The sequence below is a fragment of the Vicia villosa genome, linkage group LG2 (genome assembly GCF_029867415.1).
Source record: "Vicia villosa cultivar HV-30 ecotype Madison, WI linkage group LG2, Vvil1.0, whole genome shotgun sequence".
NCBI classification, from domain to species: domain Eukaryota; kingdom Viridiplantae; phylum Streptophyta; class Magnoliopsida; order Fabales; family Fabaceae; genus Vicia; species Vicia villosa.
In genome coordinates, this window is record NC_081181.1 from 9090659 (window position 1) to 9117520 (window position 26862).

The window sequence follows — 26862 nt, forward strand, 5'->3', positions numbered from 1 at the left end:
AGCTGAAAATCATCCCTGAAAAGGATAAGAAAATATGTATTTTCAGTGTAGGGCAAATTCTCGTAAACCCTGATCAGGGTATAAGTTAACCCTGGTTAATAGAATAAATAAAATCAATTTAATTAATTATTGATTTTTCAACCTAATTAATTAAATCGGTGAAAATAAGGTTTCGATTAAAGGTTTAATTCCAAGGTATTTTAATCGATGAATAAAAGTTAATTAACAAATTAAACAAATGATTTAAACAAACTAAATTAATTTAAAACAATAAAAAAAAATTATTCAATTAAAATAAAATAAGTATTTTTTATTATGTTTAAAAAAAAAAAAGAGAAGTAAAAAAAAGAATTCGTCTTGTTTTTTTTTAAAAAGAATTTTAACAAATAATATATATAACTAAAACTAGTTCATGTAATTAAAAATAAAAAAAATAAGATTTTCTTAGCTTTTGATTCAGTGTGACGCATGGCTGGATGCCCATAATGGGACTGCACCCTCAGTGGCGTTGGATTTACCCGGATGATGATCGGATGGTCGGGGAGAGACGGTGCATCACGCGTCCACTTGAAGGAGGCGCACTGGATCTGTGATGATCAAAACACCTGAAAACGTAAAGGAAAAAAAAGTCTCCCTTGGGTATCGAACCCAGGTAGTGAATGTCTCCAAAACTCTCCTGTGCCAACTGCACCATCTGCATCGCTTGTTAAACAAACGCCCACACAATGTAATAATGAAAAATTCAATGGATTTGGAATTAAAAAGAAAACTCAGCGCGCGTTGTACTGTTTGTCTTCCTCGTTATTCTTCTTCTTCGCTGCGGATATGAAGGACTTTTGGCTACATACGTATCAAATAAATTCCATATAACAACATGAATCAATCATAAATCAGCCACTGAATCTAACGGTGTCTTTATTTTCGGCCAATTCTCCCTAATTCAAGAAATCCCAATTTGGAGCTTTGGAAACCTAACAATGGTGAATCCTATAATCTGCAGTGAAACTCAAATTAAACAGCATAAATAGCTTGCAAACATCATTCTAAATGCAGTGATACAATCCAAACATGTTTATGATGCACAAATTTGACAATTCGATTAAAAAAGAAAAGGAGTAAAAACGTGATATGTGAGACCGAGTTTCTGGACGTGTTGGCGCCTTGTAAACGTTTGGAATCCTTCAGAAGACACCGAGGAATTGTTTTTGATCCATCATAGGCTCTGAATCCGTCCCAGTTTTGATCCGCAAAACCCCTTCAATTCACGGTTTTGGCAGGCTTTAATAAGGGTTCTCCGCGGCCAAAAAAAACTCCTCCCTGCCTCTGAATTAATCCAAGTATTTATGGGGATTCCAATAGGTCAACATATGAGAACTAAATCTGCTAATTGAGAAGATTGAGATTTGGTAGAAACTTGATTTCCAATTTTTTCTAAAATTAGCTTTCTTGAATCCAATCTTCTACCAATCATGCCTTGTACGGTTCTGTTCATATATGTAATGTTTGGATTATTTGATATGGTTCAAAAATACAATTTATAATTTAAATCAAATTATTTCATATTTTACTTAATTTATTTAATATTTAAATGAATAAAATTCAAATAAATATAAACAAATGTCATAAAATATAAAATAAATAATTTAAAGGTTTTTATTTAGCCCATGTACATGTTTGGAGTCCAACAATTAGGCCCACCAATCAAACATTGTGAGAATTGCCCATTAGGACTTCATGCATTTCTTAGAATTCGACCAACTTGTGCAATTTATATCTCCCTCAATTTTTAAGGTATGGAGAATTTCTAGGACTTTTTAGAAACCTTGAAGAGTTCTCTAACCAGTGTTTTTGGTTTCATGTTGAAATAATTTCCCATGCTCCTTGTGTGTCCTTTTGAAAAAAGTGACTTCTTGTTGACTTATGAACAATTGAGTGACCAATCCTTTGAATTGAGACTTGCCATTTGTCATAGAGATAATGTGAGATATATTGAGCCATCTAGGATGCCTTGGAGCCATTGATTCACTGATTTTCCTTTGAATGAGTCAAACCCTAGTTTCAGAGCCTTGTATAGGAGAGTGTGTCTTGAAGCTTTATGTACTGATTTGAATTTGTATAGGAGAAATAGTATGGGCAAATTTTGGGGTATGACAGGTGATCAATCTCTTCGCGAGCTTTATTCGGTATTGTTTGATATGTCAACCATAAAAAAATGTACGGTAGCGGATGTCTTGGTTTGGACCAATGGTACTCACAAATGGAATTTGGAGGCTTTGTTTGGCAGCAGTACAACCCATGGTACAGCGGTTGTTGCTGTTACGACAGCTAGGCCTTGCTGGAATCGGTTTTGTGCCAAGTTGGATAGCTTCACTCCGAGCAAATTGGAGAACGGTACCTTCTTGTGGTGCATAAACCTGGAAAAGGAGTTTTCGGTTGCTAGCATTTCAAATATTGTTAGTGTTTCAAAATCCTTTGCTTGGGCACCTTACTTGTTTAATTTGTTGAAGGTGATGTGACATTCTGGAGTCAATCGGAGATCCGGTTTCTCATCGCGATCAACTTGAGACGATTGTTGAAGGTCTTCCACCGGAATATCAAGCCCTAGCGTCAATCATCCAATATCGTGATGAACCGTGTGCCCTAGTAGTTGCAGAAACGATGCTTCTCTCTCATGAAGCTCGCCTTGATCGTACTCCTCGTAATGTCTCTCAGGATTCTCTCTCTGTGAATCTCACTCAAGGTACCTCCACTCCTACTGTTAATTCTACTGTTTCTACTGCGTCTGATGCTCCCACACAGGAGTCAGCACCACCGTCGGAGTATTCTCGTGGTGGTCGTGGTGGTCGGTTTGCTCAGAACAGAGGAGGTGGTCGCAATGGTGGACGTAATCGCGTGCAATGTCAGATATGTGCCAAGACTGGTCATGATGCGAAAGTGTGCTACTATAGACTTGCTGTTCAGCCTGCTTCTGGAGGTCAATGGCGTGCACCTTCTCCTTGGTATCAAAGTGCACCTGCTCAACAACAACCGGCTGCTAGTCAGTGGTATCCTCCTCAATTTGTTCAGTGGCGTGCTCCAGCTGCTACTGTTAGGCCAGATAAACAAGCACAGGCATATGTTACTGGCTCTAATGCAGGTGCCACTCCATCTAGTGCTTCTCCATGGCATCCTGACTCAGGTGCTACGCATCATGTCACACACTCTGCAGAGAGCTTTCTTGAGAGTATTCCCTCATCTGGAGCAGATCAAGTAATTCTTGGAAATGGCCAAGGTCTGCCTATTACTTCTATTGGCACTACTTCATTTCACTCACCTCACAAACCACACATTATACTCACACTGAAGAATTTATTGCTTGTTCCTAATATCACCAAAAATCTAATATCTGTCAGTCAGTTTGCAAGAGATAATAAGGAAAGGTTTTCGAGGGGCTTTGGAATTCAATGAACAAGCTGGGAATTACAAATACCTCAAATTCTTTTGATCCTATTTTGAGATTGGAAGAGATGGAGAAACGCGATTTTAAGGGGGAGAAGGAGTCAAAGGGGATTAATAATCAGTTTTCATGATTATTTACTCTCTTAATATTAGAGGAGAGGGCAAATTAGTGAAGAGAAAGAGAGTAGGCTTCAATATTCAAAGAGGGAAAGTGGACATAGCGTTCATTCAGGAAACAAAACTTAGGGGAGTGCAGTATCAAACTGTTAAAGAGTTATGGGGCGATGCTTTGGTTGAATGGTCTCATGTGGACGCCGAAGTTGCTTCGGGAGGTATGTTAATTATGTGGAGGAAGGACTTCTTCAATCTAATCTATAGCTTTAGAGGTGATGGTTTTTTAGGAATATGTGTGGAAAAGGATAATAGAAGGATCTATTTTGTCAACATATATGCTGCTTGTGACCATAAAATTAGATTGAGATCGTGGAGGAGTCTATTGGATTTAAAAAGGAGGAGTAGTGCCGGTTCTTGGTGTATAAGAGGAGACTTTAATTTGATAACTTCTTTGAACGAAAGAGTTGGTATTTCAAAGAAGAATTATAGAAAGGAGATAGAAGATTTCAAAGAGTTTATAGAGTAGATGGAGTTGGTGGATCCTCCCACAATAGGAGGAAAGTTCACTTGGAGAAATATATGTGGTAGTGCTATGAGTAGATTGGATAGATTTCTTCTTTTGGATAAGTTCATTGATGATTGGAAGGTAGAAGGCCAAACAATAGGTGAAAGGGATGTTTCGGATCATGCTCCAATATGGATGAAAGATAATAAAAGAAATTGGGGGCCTAAATCTTTTAGGTTTAACAATCTCTGGTTTAATCATGATAATTTCATTCATTTTGTAGAGGTGGAATGGAAGAAGATTGTGGTGATGGGAAGAGGAGATTTTTGTTTGGTTGAGAAATTGAAAGCTCTAAAAAGCCAAATTGTCAAGTGGAATAAGGAGGTGTATGGGTGGATAAATCTCAACATTGAAGAGGCGGGTAAAGAGATGCACTTTTTAGATAACAAGTTTGCTCATTTTGCAGGTAATGTTTCGGAGGAGGTGGTGGTAGAAAGATCTATAGTGGCAATCGATTTTTGGGACAACCTTTGCAAAAAAGAAGGCTTTCTTCGTCAAAAATTGAGGCAATTATTATTAACCGAAGGTGATTGTAACACTTGTTATTTCCACAATTCTCTAAAAGATAGAAGAAGGAGGAATTCTTTGTGTGCTCTTGATTCTAGAGGGGGGATATTGAAAAAAGTTAGTGAAGTTAAAGGATTTATTTTCAATCATTTCAAATCTTTCTTCAATGAGGAGGCGGAGGGGAGGCCGAATCTTAGTGGTTTGTCTTTAAAGGCGCTTAGTGGTTGGGAGAGTTTGAATATAGAAAGATTGTTCACGGAGTTGGAAGTTAAAGATGCAATTTGGTCGTGCGATGGAAACAAAAGCGCGGGACCGGATGGTTATTCCTTAGAATTTTATAAAAGGTTTTGGTGATTAGAGAGGATGTCTTGAGGTTATGCAATGATTTTCATGGAAAAGTCTCGCTTGTGAAATCTATCACTTCCTCTTTCTTAGCTTTGATTCCAAAAATCAACAATACGCAAAATTTAGGAGAGTATCTTCCCATTTGTTTGGTGGGAAGTATCTACAGAATCATTTCGAAGATTTTGGCGGCTAGATTGAAAGAGGTAATTGGTACTTTGGTCTCTAACAATCAAACCGCTTTTGTTTCGGGTAGAAACATGATGGATAGTGTTTTATTGGTTAATGAGTTAATTGATTGGTCGAGAAGGAAGAAAAGAAGTTGTATCTTACTAAATGTGGACATCGAAAAGGCTTATGACTCAGTTTCTTGGAAATATCTTAGAGACATGATGATGAGAATGGGTTTTGGTGATATGTGGATGAGATGGATGGATACTTGTATTTTTATGAGTCACATGTCCGTTTTGGTCAACGGGAGCGCAACGAAGGAATTTAAGGTTCATAAAGGTTTGAGACAAGGAGATCCTTTGTCCCCGTTCCTCTTTGTTCTTGCTATGAAAGGTTTAAAAGCTCTTGTGAGAAAATCGATAGAGATGGGGGATTTAAAACCTTTCAATTATGGGGAAGAGGATTATGTGGACATATTGCAATTTGCGGACGACACTATAATTCTTGGAGAAGATTCGTGTGATAATCTTTGGAATATGAAAGTTTTGTTGAGAGGCTTTGAGTTAGTTTCCGGTTTGAAAACCAACTTTGCTAAAAGTAATATCCTTGGTGTTAACGTTGGTGATTGGTTCATTAACGCCACAACGACGTTTCTTTCTTGCAAGAAAGGCGGAATTCCTTTCAAATTCTTAGGAATCATGGTGGGGGAGAGTCTTAGAAAGAAGAAAGTATGGTTGGAAGTGATAAACAAAATAAAGGGGCGTCTTTCATCTTGGAAGGGAAGCAACATATCTATGGGAGGTAGAGTTCCTCTTATTAATTTGGTTCTAAATGCAATTCCAACCTTTACACTATCCTTTTTCAAAGCTCCGGGAAAGGTCATAAAAGAGATAAGAAGGCTTCAAAGCGATTTTTTATGGAGTGAGAAACTTGATAAAAAGAGTATTCATTGGGTGAAGTGGAAGAACGTTTGTAGATCAAAAGAGAAGGGCGGGCTAGGAGTGCGAGATGTAGGGGAGGTGAACAAAGCTCTCCTTTTAAAATGGAAGTGGAGAATTTTGAGGAAGGATAATGCCATTTGGAGTAGATTTCTTTTGTTGAGGTATCATTGTCCTAAACTAAAGGTTCAAGTACCTAGTGGAGAAATGAGTAGAAGTGATGATTCTATTTGGTGGAGGGATATTAACAAAAATAATGTGATAGATGACCTCGTTGATAGCGGTTTTACCGGGTGTTATATGTGTTGTTGCAAAAATGGAAAATATATATTTTTGGGCATAGTTTGTGGTTGGGTGATCAATCTCTTCGCGAGCTTTATTCGGTATTGTTTGATATGTCAACCATAAAAAAATGTACGGTAGCGGATGTCTTGGTTTGGACCAATGGTACTCACAAATGGAATTTGGAGGCTTTGTTTGGCAGCAGTACAACCCATGGTACAGCGGTTGTTGCTGTTACGACAGCTAGGCCTTGCTGGAATCAGTTTTGTGCCAAGTTGGATAGCTTCACTCCGAGCAAATTGGAGAACGGTACCTTCTTGTGGTGCATAAACCTGGAAAAGGAGTTTTCGGTTGCTAGCATTTCAAATATTGTTAGTGTTTCAAAATCCTTTGCTTGGGCACCTTACTTGTTTAATTTGTTGAAGGTGATGTGGGAGCTTAAAATTCCCCCTAAGCTGAAAGTTTTTGCTTGGAGATTTTTCATTGAAAGACTACCTTCTAAAGATCAGTTGATGAAAAGGGGAGTCAATACCTTCACAAATACGGATTGCGTTTTTTGTGGCAACCATCCGGAGAATTTTTCTCATCTCTTTTTTAATTGTCAAGTGGTGAAAGAGATTTGGAAACACATATATGGTTGGTTGGGTATTATGGTGGAGCTTAATGGAGAGGAGTTCATGGATTTTGGTGCAATTCAAGAAAAAGTGAAGAAGGCTAATCATAGGGTGAATATCAATTTTGTTTGGATAGCCATCATTTGGTGCATATGGCTTATGAGGAATGCCGTAATCTTTAAGGGGAAGGTTTTTTGCTTTGATGTGGTTTGTTCTAATATCATCTTCCTCTCTTGGAAATGATTGTCTTATGGATATATTAAATTTAGATCTATTTATTATGAATGGTTTAAACTTCTTTTATCCTGCTCAAACATTTTTTAGTGTTTTCTTGTAAGGGTTACACCCCTAGTGCGAGCTTTTTAATCAATCAATTGCTTATTAAAAAAAACATTTTGCTTAACTTTTAATCAAAAGAACTTTTAAATTATTATGAAGTATCATTTTTGTGTTGTGTGAAAGGAAGTAAGTGATTCATATATGGTAGAAGTAGGTATGATTTAAGAAACATTATAAGGATTCAGTTAGTTGATAATCATGTCAGATGCATGGCTCTTAACCAATTAATTAATACAAATTTGATAAAGCATTGTCTTAGTCAATGATGTGATACATTACAAACTAATTTTTGGGACATGATTCTTTATAATGTTTTTGAAAATTTAAAAGGTATTTAGCCATAAGTAAAAAAGTAATTAGAAGTATGGAACTTTGATTTTCAATTTTAATTAATCTAAGTGAATTATGAAGTGGTGTGAAGTTGCCAGCTATAACGGCACTATTGTATAGTAGAATTAGGATAAACCGCTAGTGTTCCATATTATGCTATTCAAAAATGTTATTTTTACACCAATTCTTACACCTACACCGTATGTACGGACGACACTGTTCATGTACGGAAGACACTGTTCATGTACGGACGAATACTATTCATGTACGGACGAATACTATTCATGTACGAATATTTATTTTTAATACCTGAACGTGCATTAACCAACTTCATTACTGGATTAACCAAATTTTTACACTGCATTAACCAAGTTTGATGACTGCTAAAAATTATTTTTAATATCTGAATGTTGCATTAACCAACTTTATTACTGCATTAACCATGTTTTTACATTGTATTAACCAAGTTTGGTGACTGCTAAAAATTATTTTTAATACCTGAATGTTGCATTAACCAACTTCAGTACTGCATTAACCAAGTTTTTACACTGCATTAACCAAATACGGTGAACAGTGTTTTGGTGTAAGTATTTGGTGTAATAAATGGTGTAAGAATAGCAATCCTCTATGCTATTTGGTACAAATTCATTGTGAAATAGCTGCTGTAGTGGCACTAACTCTGCAATGTAAAATGCTGATTTCCACGATCCGCAATTGTTAACACTACTACTAAGAAAATCAAATTTAAAGAGGGTAGATTACTGTCACAAATTCATAAAATTCTGTCACAAATTAATTTAGTAACGGATTTAGGAATGTGCACAAATTTGTAGTGAATATCGGAGTCACAAAATATAGTGAGGGAATTTCTATTCCGTCACAAATGGGTACAGAATAAATTCGTCACTAATTATATTCTTCCGTCACTAGATATCAAGTTGAAAATCACTATTAGAAATACACGTATTACATGCGGAAAATATTCTGCAGGTTTACCTGCGGATTTTTCTGAGACATTCTTAAATAAAATAAATGTTCCTGCGGATCAAGAATTAGTAGAAAATTTCGCATGAATACCTGCGGATTTTGCTGCGGTTTATATATTTCAAACATAAAACGAAACTATAATGCAATATCCGCAGGTAAATACGCAAGAAATTTTCCTGCGAATTTTGCTGCGGATATCTATTTTAATAAAACCAAATTATTATACAAAATCCGCAGGTAATTCCGCAGGAAATTTTCCTGCGGCTTTTGCTGCAAATTTAATTATTTTCTTAAAATAATAGTAGTTTTTGTCTAAATTTTTTTTATAAAATTAATCATTATATTTAATGGTTAATTATTTAATATTATTATATTAATTAATGTTTTAATGTGAATTGTGTTATTTTTAAATTTTCATCTTAATTTTCTAATGAAATAAAAGGTATAAAAAATTTGAAAAATAAAATTAATAAAAGGTATTAAAAATTTTGAGAATGGGTATTGAAGATTTTTTTATAATAATCAATTTTTAAAAAAAAATACATAAGTAACTCATATTTTAAAAATATTATCTCAACAATTATGTTTGGTCATTCTATATTGCGCCTCCTATTTTGTTTTATAAAAAAAATAGGAGGGTGCACAGACACCCTTTTTTAAAATTTTTTCGTGAGTATCAATTAAAAAAATTAAATATATTTTTCGAACTGCACAAAATATATTTTAACCAAAATATATTTAACCAAAATATACACGCCATTTGTAAGCACATAGTCTTCCTACACTTCTTACTCATATACATTGCTTTCCTCCCGTAGTTTATACCATATCTAGAAATCAATTATCAAAATAGTTGGGAGCAACTATGTCTACCCGAAATTTCATGTTTCATGTGCAATAATTCTTTGATCATGTTAACTTCTCACATTATAACTTCTTAAAATTGCAACCACATGGTTGTTTGTTTTGTACAATTGGTAGAGAATAGAAACTTAATCACCTCTCTCTAGGTATATTGGTTGCTCACTTTTGTGAGAAATAATAGCATAATATATAATTTTCAATTCAATCCTCAATGCATGGCTTAGTTGTAATTTTTATTCAATCAGACTTAAATGGTTTCATGCTTACAGTTGGAGAAAACAGTGGTGGCTAAGGTCATAAACATCAAAGTGTAAAAGCTCACATGATGATGACAAGAACATGCCCTATGGAATTTAACCCAAAAAATGTAAGTCATTAAACATGAATGTTGATTGTGTATGAACATTTCTTATTAATACTTGATTTTTAGTTTTTCTTATTTGTTTATTGTGTTAAAAATATATATTATTATTTTCAAAAAATGAAAGTTATTAAATTATTTTTATTTTTTATATGAAATCATTACATACACAACTATATGTCATATGGCTTATAGATTTTAATTATGAGAATGACTTTTTTTCATTATCTCATTGAACCACATTTTTTATTAGTGCAAAAAGATATAGGTTCTATATGTTTAGTTTCTATAGGTATATGTTCCATATCTTTATAGTATAGCTATAATTTCTATAGGTTCACTTTATAGAGTACTAAGACCACCTCTAATGGAAGGTTCGTCACATGCAACGTTTCAGGTGACAACAAATTTTATATTAAAAAAATTCAAACTAGCCGTTAAGGCTAGTTCTTTTTATTAACTTATTTTTTCAATTATAAATATAGTTTTTTTGGAAAAAATTTATCAACACCAATTTTCTTTCACTTTCATTTTCTCTTAAATTTCAAGTTTCTCTCTCAAAATTTAATCCAAATTTCATCCAAATTTTCATCTTTTTACTTCAATTTAAAATTGTTTAGATCAAATGGATCCTAATCATTTTCATTATAAACAAGTTATATTCAATTACATGCAAAATTATCAAAATCCTAATTCTCAAAATTCTCAAATTCCATCGGTGTCAACAAACTCTGCCATATTTTTTTCGTCACCAAAAAATCCAAATATGTTTCCTAACCCTCAAATGAATTCTAATAGTATGAAATTTTTTCTTCATGAACCGATGTTTGGTTGTCAACTTCCACTGTTTTCTATTCAAGTTGGTGCTGAAACAGAAAAAGTGTTGTCGTTAAAAAAAATCTTGAGAGCAATTTACAAGGGATGAGGATATACTTCTTATCCAATCATGGCTCATTGTTTCAAAGGATCCAATTGTGGGAGTTGATCAAAAGGCTGAGAGTTTTTGGGTAAAAGTCGATGTCAATTATAACTAGTATCTGGAAGTTCCTCTCGGCCAAAGAGAAGGACAACGGTAGATCAAGGCCGTGAAGAAGGGCACAATCGATTATTCAATGACTACTTCTCAGAAAATCCAGTATACACAGATGTTCAATTGCGAAGAAGGTTCAAAATGCATAGGCATGTATTTCTTCGAATTATAGATGCCCTTGAAAATCATGATGAGTATTCCAAACAATGACATTAATGTGTTAAACCATTCCAACGTGTTTAACGATATTTTGGAAGGACATGCTCCCAATGTGCAATATACAATCAATGAGATATCATATAATATGGGGTATTATTTAGCAGATGGTATATATACTGAGTGGGCTACATTTGTCAAGACCATTTCAATGTCACAGGAAGAAAAGAAAAAATTATTTGCTCAACATCAAGAATTAGCTAGAAAAGATGTGGAGCGGGAATTTGGAGTGCTTCAATCTTGATTTGCAATTATACGTGTCCCAGCGCGTGCCTGGCACATGGAGACTCTCAAGCATACCATATATGCCTGCATCATATTGCACAATATGATTGTGGAAGACAAACGACATACATATGGAGGTAATTTTGATTACTCTTATGATAATGTGGATAACAACAACTCAACAATTGAAACATTTAGCGGTCCTCATCCGAATCTTGCAACAAGACTACAAAGAAGAGCAAGTATTCGTGAAAAACAAGTTCATCGTCAACTTCAAGGAGATCTAGTCGAGTATGTTTGGAAACGTTTTGGACATGAAGATGATGAAATTTAAGTTTGATTAATTATGTGATGTTATTTATTTTTATTGTTTTTAATTATATGTCATGTATTTAAGATTAATTTTAATTATCATTTTAAATTATAAGTTAAATTTGAATTTTATTTATTTTATATCAATTTTAATTTTAATAATTAAAATTATTATTTTAAATAATATAAAATTTAATATGAATAAAATATTAATTTATAAAGTAAAGTTGTGGGACCTAATATGAGTTCTTCAGAGTTGCACCATTGAAATGAAAAATTAATTGAGTTGCTTCAAGCTGACGTGACTTAATAAGTCCCACAAAAAACCAAAAATAGATTCACTGTTGGAGATGCTCTAATCAATATTTTATTTTTATTTTTAAATTAATACTCCTTTTGTTGAAACATATTCTAATAATGTTTTGAATATCACAAACTATTTTATCAAAGAAACTCCAAGGTAATTTCATCAATTTATCAACTAAACAATTCATGGCATCTATCAAACAAAGATTTAATGTGATGATTCAAGACTGTACTAACAAATAACAAAGCTTTCGTATATAAGCAATTCTCAGAATTTCTATAGTAACTCTCAGAATTAAACTAAGAAGAAACAAGAGTTAATCTCCCAGAATTAGTGCCTCAGATTTTTCTGTCCCAGAGTTACTCTTTCAGAATTACTATCCCAAAGTTACTCTTCCAGAAATATTGTCCCAAAATTACTCTCCATAATTAAACGTCCCAGAGTTATTTTCCAGAATTAACGTCCCAGAGTTACTCTCTAGAATTGAACGTCCTAGAGTTACTCTCCAAAATTAACGCCCTAGAGTTACTCTCCCAGAATTATGGTCCCAGAGTTACTCTCTCAGAATTACTGTCCCAGAGTTACTCCTTCAAAATTTCTTTGCCAAGAATTAGTCTTTGTGGAAAGAGTCAAATGTCAGAATTTAAAGTTGTCAGCATTACTCAGAACCAAGACCAAGTCTTACATCTAATAAAGACAAAGCTCCCAGCATTACTCAAAGTAACTCTCGACACTTCTCCTTCACACTTGGCCTTGCTCTATAAATAGAAGACATATGCTATATCCTCAAGTATCGAAAATTCCTACAAGCATACAAAGAAAGCCAAAGTTCTCAATCAAAAAGTTATCATACACTCTACATATTATCTTTAATTTTCACTACCATATAGTGAACAAATAATTATTAGAGTTATCATACACATTCTCAATTAGAAGTACTCACTACCATATGGAGAGTATTTAGGAATTCATTGTAAACATCCTAAGATCACAAAGTATATCATAGATATACAAACCAATCATTTTGTAAGCTATCTGTAAGCTATACCATTCAGAAGTGTAAGCCTGACGAGGCTAAGAATACATAGAAGAAAAAATTATTGTAAGAAGATTCAATAAAGGATAATCTCACAGGGTGTGGGGACTGGACTAACCAAGTTGGTAAACTAGGATAAGTTTTCTTGTGTTCTTTCTTTATAATCTTTTTCTTATATTATTCACAAGTATATTTTATCACACACATTAACATTAATTACTTAAACCTCTAAAGTTATTACTAATCATTTTCATCTCTTCAAAGCCATTTTTTAAATACTTAGATAAATTTTAAAAGGGACACAATTCAACCCCCTTGTTGTGTCTTACCTTTTTCCATCACCTTTATGTTTATATATCTTTTTAATTTAAGATTTTAAACTTTATTTTTACACTTTGTTTTTTATTGTGTTAAAAATATATATTATTACTTTTCATAAAATGAAATTCATTAAATTGTTTCTATTTTTTATATGAAAAACACAAATAATATAAATATATATAAATATATTCTTCAAAAATATTTACATTAAAACACTTATTAATAATAACACAATAAAATTTACCTGTTTACCAAGATGTTAGACCTAAAATGTAATTACGAAAATTATAAAAAGTAAAAAAATTAAAATCTTTTTTTCCTTCTATAAAAAAATCATACTTCTTCTCCTTTGAACAAAATGTGCATGTGTTAAAAACTTTTTCCTTCATTTCTATTTAATAGAATCTTATTTGTGATTTTTAAATTTAATGATTCAATTTAAAAATTATTTATTCAATTTAATTATAATAACATTCTACTATCTATTGATTTAATAGAATTAAGGTGTGCATACCATATACCTTATATTTTTTTTTTTTGAGTCATGTGCACAAGAAATTTTTTTCTGGATGATATGGTATAATTCTCAAATTTTAATTATTCTCTCTCATATATCACCCATCAAACAATCTTAATTGTCTATTTTTTAAGTAAATACTCCCTCCGTTCTTTTTTAAGTGTCGTTTTAGAAGATTTTTTTGTTCTTATTTAAACGTCGTTTTATAATTTAATGTTATAATTTGTCATTTATACCCTTGTTTTCTCAATAACTCCACCTCAAATTTTTTAATTAGTTATTGGAAAAAGAGAGTGAATGATTGAATTTATTTAGAAAGAGAAAAATAAATAAGGGTATAATAGGAAAAATAGCTCTAATAATCCACTATCTTGGTTGAAGAGCTTTTTGCTAAAACGACACTTAAAAAGGAACGGAGGGAGTAATAAATTTTATTAATTATGAATAAAATATGAAGATATAATATTAATGCATTTGAAATATTTCATTCTACCTTGAAAACACATGATATGGATTAATTTGATATTATGTTAGACTATGTACAATGGAGATGTAGAAAAAATTATTCAATAGTTGATTAGTTGCAATGAAGTGTTGAACGAAGTGTTGAAAATGATATGGATTAATTTGTGTTGAAAACATTCTAACATGTTGAATGAGAAGGAAGTGAGGACCACTATAATACTTTGTAAAATCTTATTGGTTGTTGTAATTGTTTAGATTTTTATCTCACTTTAATTATTTGAAATTAATTATTTTATTTTAAGTCAATTTTTATCTATTTTTATTTTCATCAAAATTTATTATTTTTTCCCTCTATAAATAGAGACTTGATTTATTAGATTAGGACACGGAAAAAAATTGAGATTTTTCTCTCTAATTTTTCTATTTAGCCTCAAGTAAAATCTTGTTTGTAGCATTAACAATCTTTTTAGTAAAATAGATCTCAATAATAACCTTTTAACACCCAAAATTCTACTAAAATAAAAAATTAGAAAAATAAAATTCAAATAAGTTATTAAATTAGAAAAAAATTATTTAACTCTTAATTATTTTAATTTAATTTCAATTGATAATTGTTAATAATATATAATCACAAAAACAAAAACATAAAAGAAAATATGAATATGAAATAAAAGTGGTGGCGTAGGGTGTTGAATTTTATTAAACAAAAATCATTGTAGTGAGTAAAAATTGAATAAGTGTTGAATTATTAGGTGGAAGAGAGAGAAGATGATGTGGACGGTAAAAAGTGAAAAATTAGGATATTGAATCCATAAACCATTGTACATAGTCTTATATGCCAAATTGATATCAATATATTATTTCATTTTTTAAATATTTTACCTCTCTCATGTTTAAAGAGGTAGTTATGTCGTGTGTAGGCCTTTTGTGATTAATACCATTAATTATTAAAAAAAAAATACAAGCATAAAATATGCAATTATATCTCCTGCACATCAAAATATTCAGCTGCAAAGACAAATAGACAATAAATCCATGATATATGTAATCTATCAAAACACTCAATCATCTTTTATGTATATCTACTTTAATATTCAATGAAATCCATGATATATATATATATATATATATATATATATATATATATATATATATATATATATATATATAAGCATATCAAGTGAGAGTATTTTTAAATGACAGATGAGAGGAATAAATACCAATCATTAGATTTATCAAGAGAGAGAAATTAATAGCCACATTAATATATTAACATTTTCTCTCTTGCTGAATTCAATGATTAATATTTATTCCACTCATCTCTCATTATAAAATGCTTTTACTTTTATATATATATATATATATATATATATATATATATATATATATATATATATATATATATATATATATATATATATATATATATATATATATATATATATATATATAAAAGATTTGTTCATTTACTAGCTTTACTGATTCACTTTCAGCTATTATTTAAAGCACGTATCCAGATTTAATGTATAAGATGAGTGATCCATCATTTTTCTAGAATAGAGCCATATTAGCTCGTAAGAATGCAATTGTGGATGCCATAATGACTACATGATTAATCTAATACCAGTAGAAGAAAAAACTTATTTGAGTTATGACTCTCCATGCAATGCCAGATCAGATGTTGACATGTGATGTTCACACTAATGAATTTCTAAACACCATTGTTTCTTCTGGCCTTCCAAATCATAAATATAAATTAAGATTGAAAGTTGGAGTTTCGACCATATGATGTTGAGAAACATAGACCCCTCTATAGGATTGTGCAATGACACACATTGATAATTTCAAAAATGAGAAGGTACGTGCTTGAAGGAGAAATTATATCTAATAACAATATTGGTGAGAAAATTTTTATTCCACAATTATCATTGACTCCTTCAGATGAAAACTTTCTCTCAAAATTTTAGCGTCGACAATTTCCTTTAATTATTTATAAAAAATGTTCAGAATTAATTAGTAGATTATTTATATAAAACTATATAATTTCTTTTATCATATTTAAAACCTTTTTATTCTTATTTATGTTGGAAATCCACCAATATCTATGATGAATTTCTATCAATCTTGATGAACAAGATTGTTATCACTCACACAATAGCGATTGAAAAAGAAAAGAAATTTAAAGAAGAAAAGAGATTAGAGTTTCTGCAGAGTAACTCTCTGCTCACAAACTGTGGAAAACTCTATTATACATTTGCAATTACAAATTCTATGAATACAACCTTTTGACTTGATTACAAAATAGTGAGGGTTACTCCCTATTTATAGATTTAGGTTAGCTTTCTCTCTAAGCTAGAACTCAAAACTATAAAAGCCCAAAATACCTATTTTGGAACTAAATCAAATCAAATCTATATTAAATCTAAATTAAATCTATCTAGATCTAAAACAAATCCGTGTATAACAAACTATTCACACACAAACAAATCTTTTCGACACTCCCTTGTCTCTGTCGAGCAACCTGCTTCAACACAAAAAATTACTTTCAACAATTTCTGCGTTATTTTATTCCGCACAATTATTTATTACATTCATAAAATTGTGTTTAATTTTTATTTACAACTTATATTATTATACAAAATGAATGAATGTTATATATGACATTTTAAAATACCCGTACATATGGTCTGTGTCTAGTTGCACATAAAGAGGATAGTGTGTGAACTATAAAAACCTCAATAACTGGCTTTAGGAAAAGAGGGTAGAAGCATTCAATGGTTCCATCGTCCTTAGTTACTATAGTCATAAATATAAGAATAGAAAATGTTATTTGAACTTATGGCCCTATGGAAAATAGTTTACTCTCTCTGACATTATTTATGCACCGGACCTTTCTTTTTCCTTATTCAATTATGTACTCTTAAAAAATCGATAATTCATCATGTGATTAGGGTATATGGAAGCAAAAAAAGAATTAAAAAAGGTGATAGATTTTATTTTTTATTTTTTTCCTCTTCATTTAAAAAGTAACATATTATAAAATAAAGTAACATCTATATCGCAATTGGGAAATGAGTAAAGCGAGCTTAAAAAATAATAAAAAAATATAATTGAAAATAAAAAATACACTAACCATAAAATTGAAAATAATAATAAAAAATATCTATAAATAGTAGAGGATAAATAATTAATAAATATATAAAATATTTATTTAGGATAAAAAAGATTGATAATAAATATAAAATATTTTATTTTATCAAATATATTAAACTAATTTAAGATTAATAATTTGCTGCAAAATTAATTGTATCATGCTTGTGCAACTAATTTTACAACAAATTATTAATCCTTGAATGAATTTAATGTTTTTGATTAATAATTCATTTTTTTATTTTAAAATTTAATCTTTAATACTATTCATAATTTATTTTATAATTTCTATTTATATGTACTGCAATTCATGTTTATATATAATTTTCTATCATACAAAAACTACATAACTAACTACAAATTCTAATATTTTTATTCTAACATTTTTTATTGCTATATATTATTCTAATTTTTTTTATTTGTGTAACTATAATCTATTTATTATTCTTGTGTTGTATATTTGTCTTTGTACAATTTTTAAATAGTCTACTATACTCATTTGTATTTTATTTTTTTCTCCTTTTTAATGAAAAAGAAACATATTCAGATAACACCTTCACTAGAGGTATCTACATGTTCCTTAACAATTTGATAAATTAAATAATCCAGAATGAGACTAGGTTGTTTTTGATTGGTGAAAATGTTGAAACTTCATCTGTATCTAGAAGGATAGATTGAACAAAATCTCGTAAAAATTATCTCCGGTTCTAGAATCACTTTGACTCAAACTTCTGCCATCCTATACTTCCTTTCATACAATGTTTCATAGAGTGTTATTCCGATACTCAAGTGATAATTATTGTTATATGTGAATTAGATCAACGACAAGTCGATAACTGTTGGATCACTGTCGATCTTGAATGGTAGCTCTGATTTTCTTTATGATGGTGCAGGATGGACCTATAAGGTTAGCATTCAAACATCCAAGTAAGTTCAAGATTTAAGATTAGCATAGTGAAATTGGAAAATCAGATATTTTACATTACCCTTTGCATGTGGACTATTTTTATACTTTGGATCGGGTAGAGTGGTTTTGAGATGAACAAGATCTTAGTCAATTGGACCTTTTGGCCACTCAAGAACAGTTGCCTCCAAGGCTATGCTGGGCACTAAAGGTGCTAGGGAAAGCCTTAAATGATGGAGACCAACCTCTAAGACGGGGTCCAGTGTAAAATGGGACTGAAATGCTTCGAAATCTATTGAAAGATAGTGAGGAACAAGAACATTAAATACTTCCTTGTCTTGAGAACATTTTGATACCTGCTACCATCTCGTCAGCCTAATGTCATAGGCTTAGGGAATGATTTCTCTTTTTAGGACACTCCAGTGTTTCTGTCAATAAGCGATGTGTCGATTATCCTTAGATTGATATTCCTCTTTAATTTGGAGCGTTAATATTTGATTAATTTTCCTATCAAATTTGGATTTCACCCCTGGTCTTTATTTTGCTCTTTGATGATTGTCTCTCTACATCGATAAACATTTGCATCACGATTCTCCTTCCTCTCATCCAAGTATGTCGCCATATCTTCTTTAAGAGGATGAAACATCATTATTGACTAGTGTAGGGAGATGTGTCACCCATTCCCAAGCACGACAACAACTCCTCTAGAACTTCCATGTCCACGTGTTCAATTGGCGAGTAAAGACGTGTGTCACAAACCTTCACCTTGCAAAGCAGAGACAAGGGCTTGAGGGGCACATGTTTCGAGCCGTCCACAAGGTTTAAAAAGGTAAACCAAATAAGGATGTGGGTAGCATTTGCCGCATAACTGGTGGGTTATTTTCTCCTAAGGAACAAGTAATCTCTTGCTCGAGCACTCTCCCAAACGCACAGATCAATTTGTCGGTTGTCCATATCTTGCGCCTTGCCACACGCATTCAGGTGCCAATGACAAGTATTCAAATCATTTTTCATTCAAACTCCACTTTTCACTCTCTTACTGGCTTGAGTGTCAGAATGCTACCTTTGCAGGTCATCCCCCCTCCACCATATCAAAAGATTCGTACCACTGCAGGAAGATGTAAATTCAATGTTTTAAAAACCAGACTGGTCATCAAACTGGTGAAGGTACTTGGTCATTGGTTCAGTGGTCAAACCACTGGGTCATTGGTGGAACCACGTGGCTAAACCTGATTAAACTAGTTAACTCGGTTAAATACACTGATCTCTATAGCAAAACTATATAATTATTAAACCGATCAAACCGAATGACTCGGTCTCAAAAAAAATTACGACACCTGCAAAATTTTAAAACATCATAATTTCACAAGTTCATTTTTTAAATTCAAGTTCTAAAAATATTCATCACATAAAAAACTAGTAACAAACCCGTGCATATGCACGAGTTCTGTTCGGTTACACGCATTTGGATACATCATTTATTTTAAATAAAAATGTTTTAAAAAATATTTAGATAAATAATTGATTATTTCGTATATAAAAATTTCTAGATTAATAATATATTTTTTCTCGTATACCATTTTTAGATAAAAAATATTTGATCATAAATACCATTTCTCGTATATAAAAATATTTAGATCAATAATATTTTTTTTCCGTATACAGACTTCATTTTTGTTTAGGTATCATTTACAAAAATATTTGGATCAATAGTAAGTTTTGTATATAAACATATTTAGATCAATAATAGATTTTTTCCCGTATACCATTTTTGAATAAAAAATATTTGGGTCATAAATATCGTTTTTTTGTAAATAATAGATTTTTTTCCGTATACAAATATTATTTTTGTTTAAGTATCATTTACAAAAATATTAGGATCAATATTAAATTTTCGTATATTAAAATATTTAGATCAATAATAGATTTTTTCCCGTATACCATTTTTGGATAAAAAATATTTGATCATAAATACCATTTCTCGTATATAAAAATATTTAGATCAATAATAGATTTTTTTTCCTTATACAGACTTCATTTTTGTTTAGTTATCATTTACAAAAATATTTGGATCAATAGTAAATTTCATATATAAAATTATTTAGATCAATAGTAGATTTTTTCTCGTATACCATTTTTGAATAAAAAATATTTGGATCATAAATACTATTTTTTCGTAAATCTACAATTGATTTAAATATTTTTATATACGAAATTTACTATTGATATAAATATTTTTGTAAAAGATACCAAAACAAAAATGAAGTAAGTATACGGGAAAAAATCAATTATTGATTAAATATTTTTATATATGAAACATGTTATTTATGATCTAAATATTTTTTATTCTAAAACGGCATAAGCCAAAAAATCTATTATTGATCTAAATATTTTTATATACGAAAATTTAATATTGATCTAAATATTTTTGTAAATGATACCTAAACCAATATTATATTTGTATACGGAAAAAATCTATTGTTTACGAAAAATGATATTTATGATCCAAATATTTTTTATTCAAAAATGGTATACGAAAAAAATATCTACTATTGATCTAAATATTTTTATATACGAAATTTACTATTGATACATATATTTTTGTAAATGATAACTAAACAAAAATGAAGTTTGTATACGGGAAAAAATCTATTAATGATCTAAATATTTTTATATATGAGAAATGATATTTATGATTCAAAAATGATATACAGGAAAAAATCTATTATCGATATAAATATTTTTATATACGAAAATTTAATATTGATCCAAATATTTTTGTAAATGATACCTAAACAAAAATAATATTTGTATACGGACAAAATCTATTATTTACGAAAAATGGTATTTATGAATCAAATATTTTTTATTCAAAAATAGTATACGGGAAAACATATACTATTGATCTAAATATTTTTTTATAGGAAATTTACTATTTATATAAATATTTTTGTAACTGATACCTAAACGAAAATGAAGTTTGTATACGAAAAAAAACTATTATTAATTTAAATATTTTTATATACGAAAAATGATATTTATGATCAAATATTTTTGATCCAAAAAATAGTATACGGGAAAGAATCTATTATTGATCTAAATATTTTTATATACGAAATAATCAATTATTTATCTAAAAATAGTATACGGGAAAAAAAGACAAGAATTTAAACGGTCGATTCTCCGATTTTACCGATTTTGACCGGTTCTAACTGGTTCACACTGTTCAATAGCTTATCGATCCAACAATCAAACAAACTAAATCAGTGACTCTTCTATTTCCAATTCAACTGGTTTAACGCACTACGCCAAAATTAAGATACTAAAGCGCAGCTACTAAAGCGCTTTTACATAAAAGCGCTCTCGTAGGTTTCGCATAAAAAAAAATTAATAAACAAAGGGAAAATGATGAAAAAAGCGCTCTGGTAGGGGGGGTATGAGAGCGCTTCTGAAAAGCGCTCTGGTAGGGGGGGGTGTATGAGAGCGCTTTTAAAAAGCGCGTTGGTAGGGGGGGGGGGGTATGACAGCGCTTTTCAAAAGCGCTTTGGTAAGGGGGGGGGGGGGGGGGGGGTATGAGAGCGCTTTTCAAAGCGCTGCTGTAGGGGGTTTAATGAGAGCGCTTTTTAGTCAAAAGCGTTGGTATAGACCAGGCTATGAGAGCGCTTTTCAGAAGCGCTTTAGTAGCCTTTATTACTAAATATTAAAAACCAAAACACGCGTTACTGTTTCTCATTTCTCTCTTTCGTTTTCTGCAGAACCCTTCCGTCCACCACTGTTCTTCATCCACAAACCCTCACTGCACGCGAAACCCTTCTGTCCACCACCATCGGCAACCACCGTCGGCGTCCCTCCGTCGGCTTCTCCTCCGTCACTCGTTTTATCCACCGCCGGTGAGTTTTAGGTTTAATTTTCAGTGAAAATTTTATTTGGTATCAAAGATTGAACTTCTGCCTGCAACTTGTTTGATGAAATGCCTGAAAGAAATGATTTGAGTTGATAATTGATGAAATGCCACAATCCTTAGTAGGTATTTTTAAATTCTAAGTTGATTTACTTCCGCTTTTCATGATTCAAAAATCCATGGTTTTTTGGCTGTAGTGTTGATAAAATTCTGAAGTTACTGAATACAAAACAGACTTGCCACTGTTTATCACAAAATTTTGGCATTTCATCAAACAATAGTAACATAGTACGGCTAAACTTGCACCATGAGTATCACAAAATTTTGGCATTTCATCAAACAATAGTATCACAAAATTTGTACAGGAAATTTTGAAAACAAAAAAGAAGTTTATCAAGTGTTTCTTGTACAAATCGTTGGAAATTAGCATCCGTTTTATAATTAAAAATGAAAACGTGAAATAAAAACAAATCACTTTTTCCTCTAAGTAAACAGATCCTGATGTTTCATTTCAACCATTAATTGTGTCATTTTGTGGGGCTCGTACCAAGGTTTATATATTTGTGGGGCTCGTACCAATGTGGAACGTGTTGAGAACATTCATTTCTAGGGAACTTTTGAACTCTTTTAGCTTTCACATTCTAATTTTTTTTTCAATATAATGTATCTGGAAATTAACATGATTCAAGATTTTCTATATGTAGTTAGTAATAATCACGTTTTTCTATTGTAGGTTGAGCTTCAAACAGTGGATGGACTGGTAAAGGATAGAACACAATGTGCCCCTGCCGATTATGTTCCACAGAATATGAATCAAGTATTGTACCCCGAAGTCTTCTGTGGCAGGATCCTTCGGGGTACAGTTATTTGATTCATATTCTGTGACACAATACAACTTCAAATTTCTAGTATGCAGGTTAAGTCCAACAAAACCTTCAAATTTCTAGTCCAACAACCCCTTCTCATTATTGCAACATTTATTGATTGAGTAAACATACACCCCTAGCTTACACCAACACCGTAATTTTCTACATACAAGGTATACAATTCATTTTTTATTAATTTATTCTATCTTAATTTCTGTGCACAAGTATCTATCTGTGTTAAAATATACGGTGTAATATACAAGTGTAGGAAAATAAGTGTAGATATAGCATAGCTCAAAGATGAAGGAAAACGCTGAAGGGTAAGTAGTAGTAGCTAGTTGTCATGTATTATTTGTCATAGAAATTAATATTCAACTTTTATTTGTGAACTTTACATTAATTGTTGTTGCAGAGAAACTTCTTATATTGCTAAGAGATAGTAGAAAGCTCACAAGGATACTGGGCTCTTTTGATCAATTTGGTAACAACTTCTCAAATTCTGTAATTGTTTGACATGCTGTTGGTTGAGTTTCTAATAGTGTTCCTATCAATAACATGTAGCTAATGTTGTTCTTGAGGGTGTCTGTGACAGGATTATTGTTAGTGATCTATATTGCTTTATCCCTCTGGGCTATATGACGTGGCTGTGTTAAATTTAAGGTAAACTTTATGTACAAAATTTGTTGAACTAATATATATATACTCGTTCTACTCTTTACCTTCTTATTTTAGAGCCTTTATATAATAATAATCTTATTTTGATTATATTATTTTTATTTTGCAGATTGTGAAGATTTTCAGTCATTTGAAGATGTTCAGACTTTGCAGGACTAGGACCGATTTAGTTGATTTAGTTGTTTAGGGATGATTTTCTTATTGTTATAATGTCATGTGAATTGGTTTAGTTGTTTTCATGTTAGAAATATGTGAATCGGTGTATATATATTTTGGATTAATTACAATGGTATAATTATAATGCATGTTTAGTATATAATCGAAATCGCTTCTTTGTTGAAATAATGAGATTACTGAAATAATGGGATTACGATTGTAAATTATAGGTTTATGGGATAACAATGGTAAATTACAGGTTCATGAAAGAATGCTGCCATAAATGCAGGTTTAGAAATTATAAAAATAATAGGTTTATAAAAAAAAAGCATAAAAAATAAAATAAAAAACGCAACCTACGAAAGCGCTTTTGAAAAAGCGCTCTTATAGGTGGGGCTATCAGAGCGCTTTCTCCAGAAAAAGCGCTCTAATAGGGGGGGATACCAGAGCGCTTTTTCCAGAAAAGCGCTCTTATAGGGGGGTCTACCAGAGCGCTTTTAGAAGCGCTTTCGTAGCCTACGCCAGCGCTGGCTTTCACAGCGCTTTAAAGCGCTTTTAAAGTCCAAAATAAGCGCTTTCGTAGGCCTTCCGTGTTGTAGTGACGGGAGAGTATGGTCTGGTTTTTAAAACATTGTATAAATCCATTATATTCCATGAAATAGTTACCTAAATTGGTCGACAGATTCAACCGGCTGGTCCATGCTGATTTTTAAAGAAACCTAATTTTTAACCGGGATGTTTCTTAATTAGAATGATCGAATAATAATCAGTAGTACATACTTATAGTTGTCTTATAAGAATACCAATCACCTTGTTAAAGCTATATATAATATATCCATTTGCATCTGGCACATCAAAATGAGTGTGTAGCCAACTATAGCGAAACACTTGCCTTTCAAACAAATCACAAATATTCTCTCCTAAAAATAGTTTACCAGTCATGGAATATCTCTTAAAGATCTTTTGCTTTTTTTCATTACTCTATTCCATTTCACAACTTTCTAAGTTGATTCTCAAACGCAGAAACCAATCATGTTACATGTTAGCCTATGAGTGTTTCAAACCAAAGGAAGAAACAAGACTCAACACAGATACATGTGTAAGAATAGTCCTCAGAAACAAAAACCTTGGTTTAGAGGAATTCAGGTTTCTCTTAAAAACCATGGTTAGTTCCGGAATCGGTGAAAACACTTACTGTCCGAAAATCGTTCTTGAAGGAAGAGAAACATGTCCAACTCTCAAAGACACGTACGAAGAAATAGATGAAATCATGTTCGATACACTCGACAACCTTTTCAAAAAAACATGTTTCTCTCCTTCGGAGATCGATATTCTTGTTGTTAATGTCGCGTTGTTTTCACCAATACCTTCGCTCACATCAAGAATAATAAACAGATACAAAATGAGAGAAGATGTAAAAGTTTTCAATCTTGCAGGAATGGGGTGTAGTGCAAGTGTGGTGGCTATTGATCTTGTGCAACAGCTTTTCAAAACGCATGAAAACTCCTTAGGAATTGTTGTTAGCACAGAAGTTCTTGGTTCTCATTGGTACTGTGGAAAACACAAAGAAATGATGTTATCTAACTGTCTTTTTCGTTCAGGTGGTTGTTCTATGCTATTCACAAACAAAACGGAGCTGAAAAACAAAGCTATCTTGAAACTGAAACACATTGAAAGAACACAGTTTGGCGCTGACGACGAAGCTTACGGTTGTTGCATACAAGTGGAAGATGAAGAAGGTTTTGCAGGTTTTCGACTAACCAAAAGTCTTGTCAAATCTGCAGCAAAAGCATTGACAGTAAATTTGCAGACTATGGTTCCAAAGATTCTTCCACTTTGGGAACTGGTACGGTTTTCCGCAGTTTCTCTACGCAACGGTATTAAAATTCGGTTGGAAAATATTTGTTCGGTATTTTTTAGCCGCAGCAGTAAAATGGATAAAAAACCGGTATTTAATGTGTTAGGAGGTGGAATAAATTTAAAAACTGGGATACAACATTTTTGTGTTCATCCTGGTGGTAAAGCAGTGGTTGATGGAATTGGCAAGGGTTTAAGATTGAATGATTATGATCTTGAACCAGCTAGAATGGCACTTCATCGTTGGGGTAATACTTCTGCTGGTGGATTATGGTATGTTTTAGGGTACATGGAAGCAAAAAAGAGACTGAAAAAAGGTGATAGAATTTTGATGATTAGTCTTGGAGCTGGTTTTAAGTGTAACAATTGTGTTTGGGAAGTGATGAGAGATTTATCTGATACAAATGTTTGGACAGATTCTATTGAAAGTTATCCTCCACCATCACTGAATAATCCATTTAAGGAGAAGTATGATTGGATTCATGATGATTATCTTGGATTTGTGAGGTATGATCATAGCAGATTGAAGGTTGATTAGAAGATGATGATGATTATCCAGAAAGATTAATAATTGTTCTAGTTAATGTTTAAGGATATTATTATAGTATTGTCTTAATTGGTTAACACCATGTTTGATGTTCTAGTTCATGTTTAAGGATTTTATTATAGTACTGTCTTAATTGGTTAACATCATGTGTGATGTTCTACTTCATGTTTAAAGATATTATTATTATAGTTGTGTTTTATTTAGTTAGAACCATGTGTATTGTGCTATTGATTAATGAAATAAAGTTCATGTCATAAATTTGTGTAATATAAATAGAGCAATGCTATCTATACACCATTTTTCTACATCAAATACTTTTACACCGTATGCATATACTTCTTTTATCTCTGCACAGTTTTTTTTTTGTGTAAGCAAGATGGAATTAATAGGAGAACTAAGGGTTCTCAAACCTGTTTACACGGAAGGCGGATACAAAAGCCAAAAAACCGCCGAAAGGAAATTACAAACCAAATATAATTATGAGAGGAAATACAAAGGATCTTTTGTAAACTCATAAAAACTATA

General features: G+C 31.6%; 2 protein-coding genes across 2 annotated transcripts; both read left to right on the forward strand.

The window, feature by feature from the left end:
- The first annotated feature begins 4078 nt into the window (after positions 1-4078).
- LOC131648523 (uncharacterized) lies at positions 4079-7214 on the forward strand. Its single transcript, XM_058918274.1, has 3 exons — positions 4079-4943; positions 5060-6358; positions 6499-7214. Exons 1-3 carry the CDS (start codon positions 4079-4081, stop codon positions 7212-7214), a joined length of 2880 nt encoding a protein of 959 aa, XP_058774257.1.
- A 17534-nt stretch (positions 7215-24748) lies between these two features.
- LOC131645832 (3-ketoacyl-CoA synthase 19-like) lies at positions 24749-26577 on the forward strand. The gene has a single exon (XM_058916032.1). It carries the CDS (start codon positions 24874-24876, stop codon positions 26326-26328), a length of 1455 nt encoding a protein of 484 aa, XP_058772015.1. The 5' UTR covers positions 24749-24873; the 3' UTR covers positions 26329-26577.
- The last annotated feature ends 285 nt before the right edge of the window (positions 26578-26862 follow it).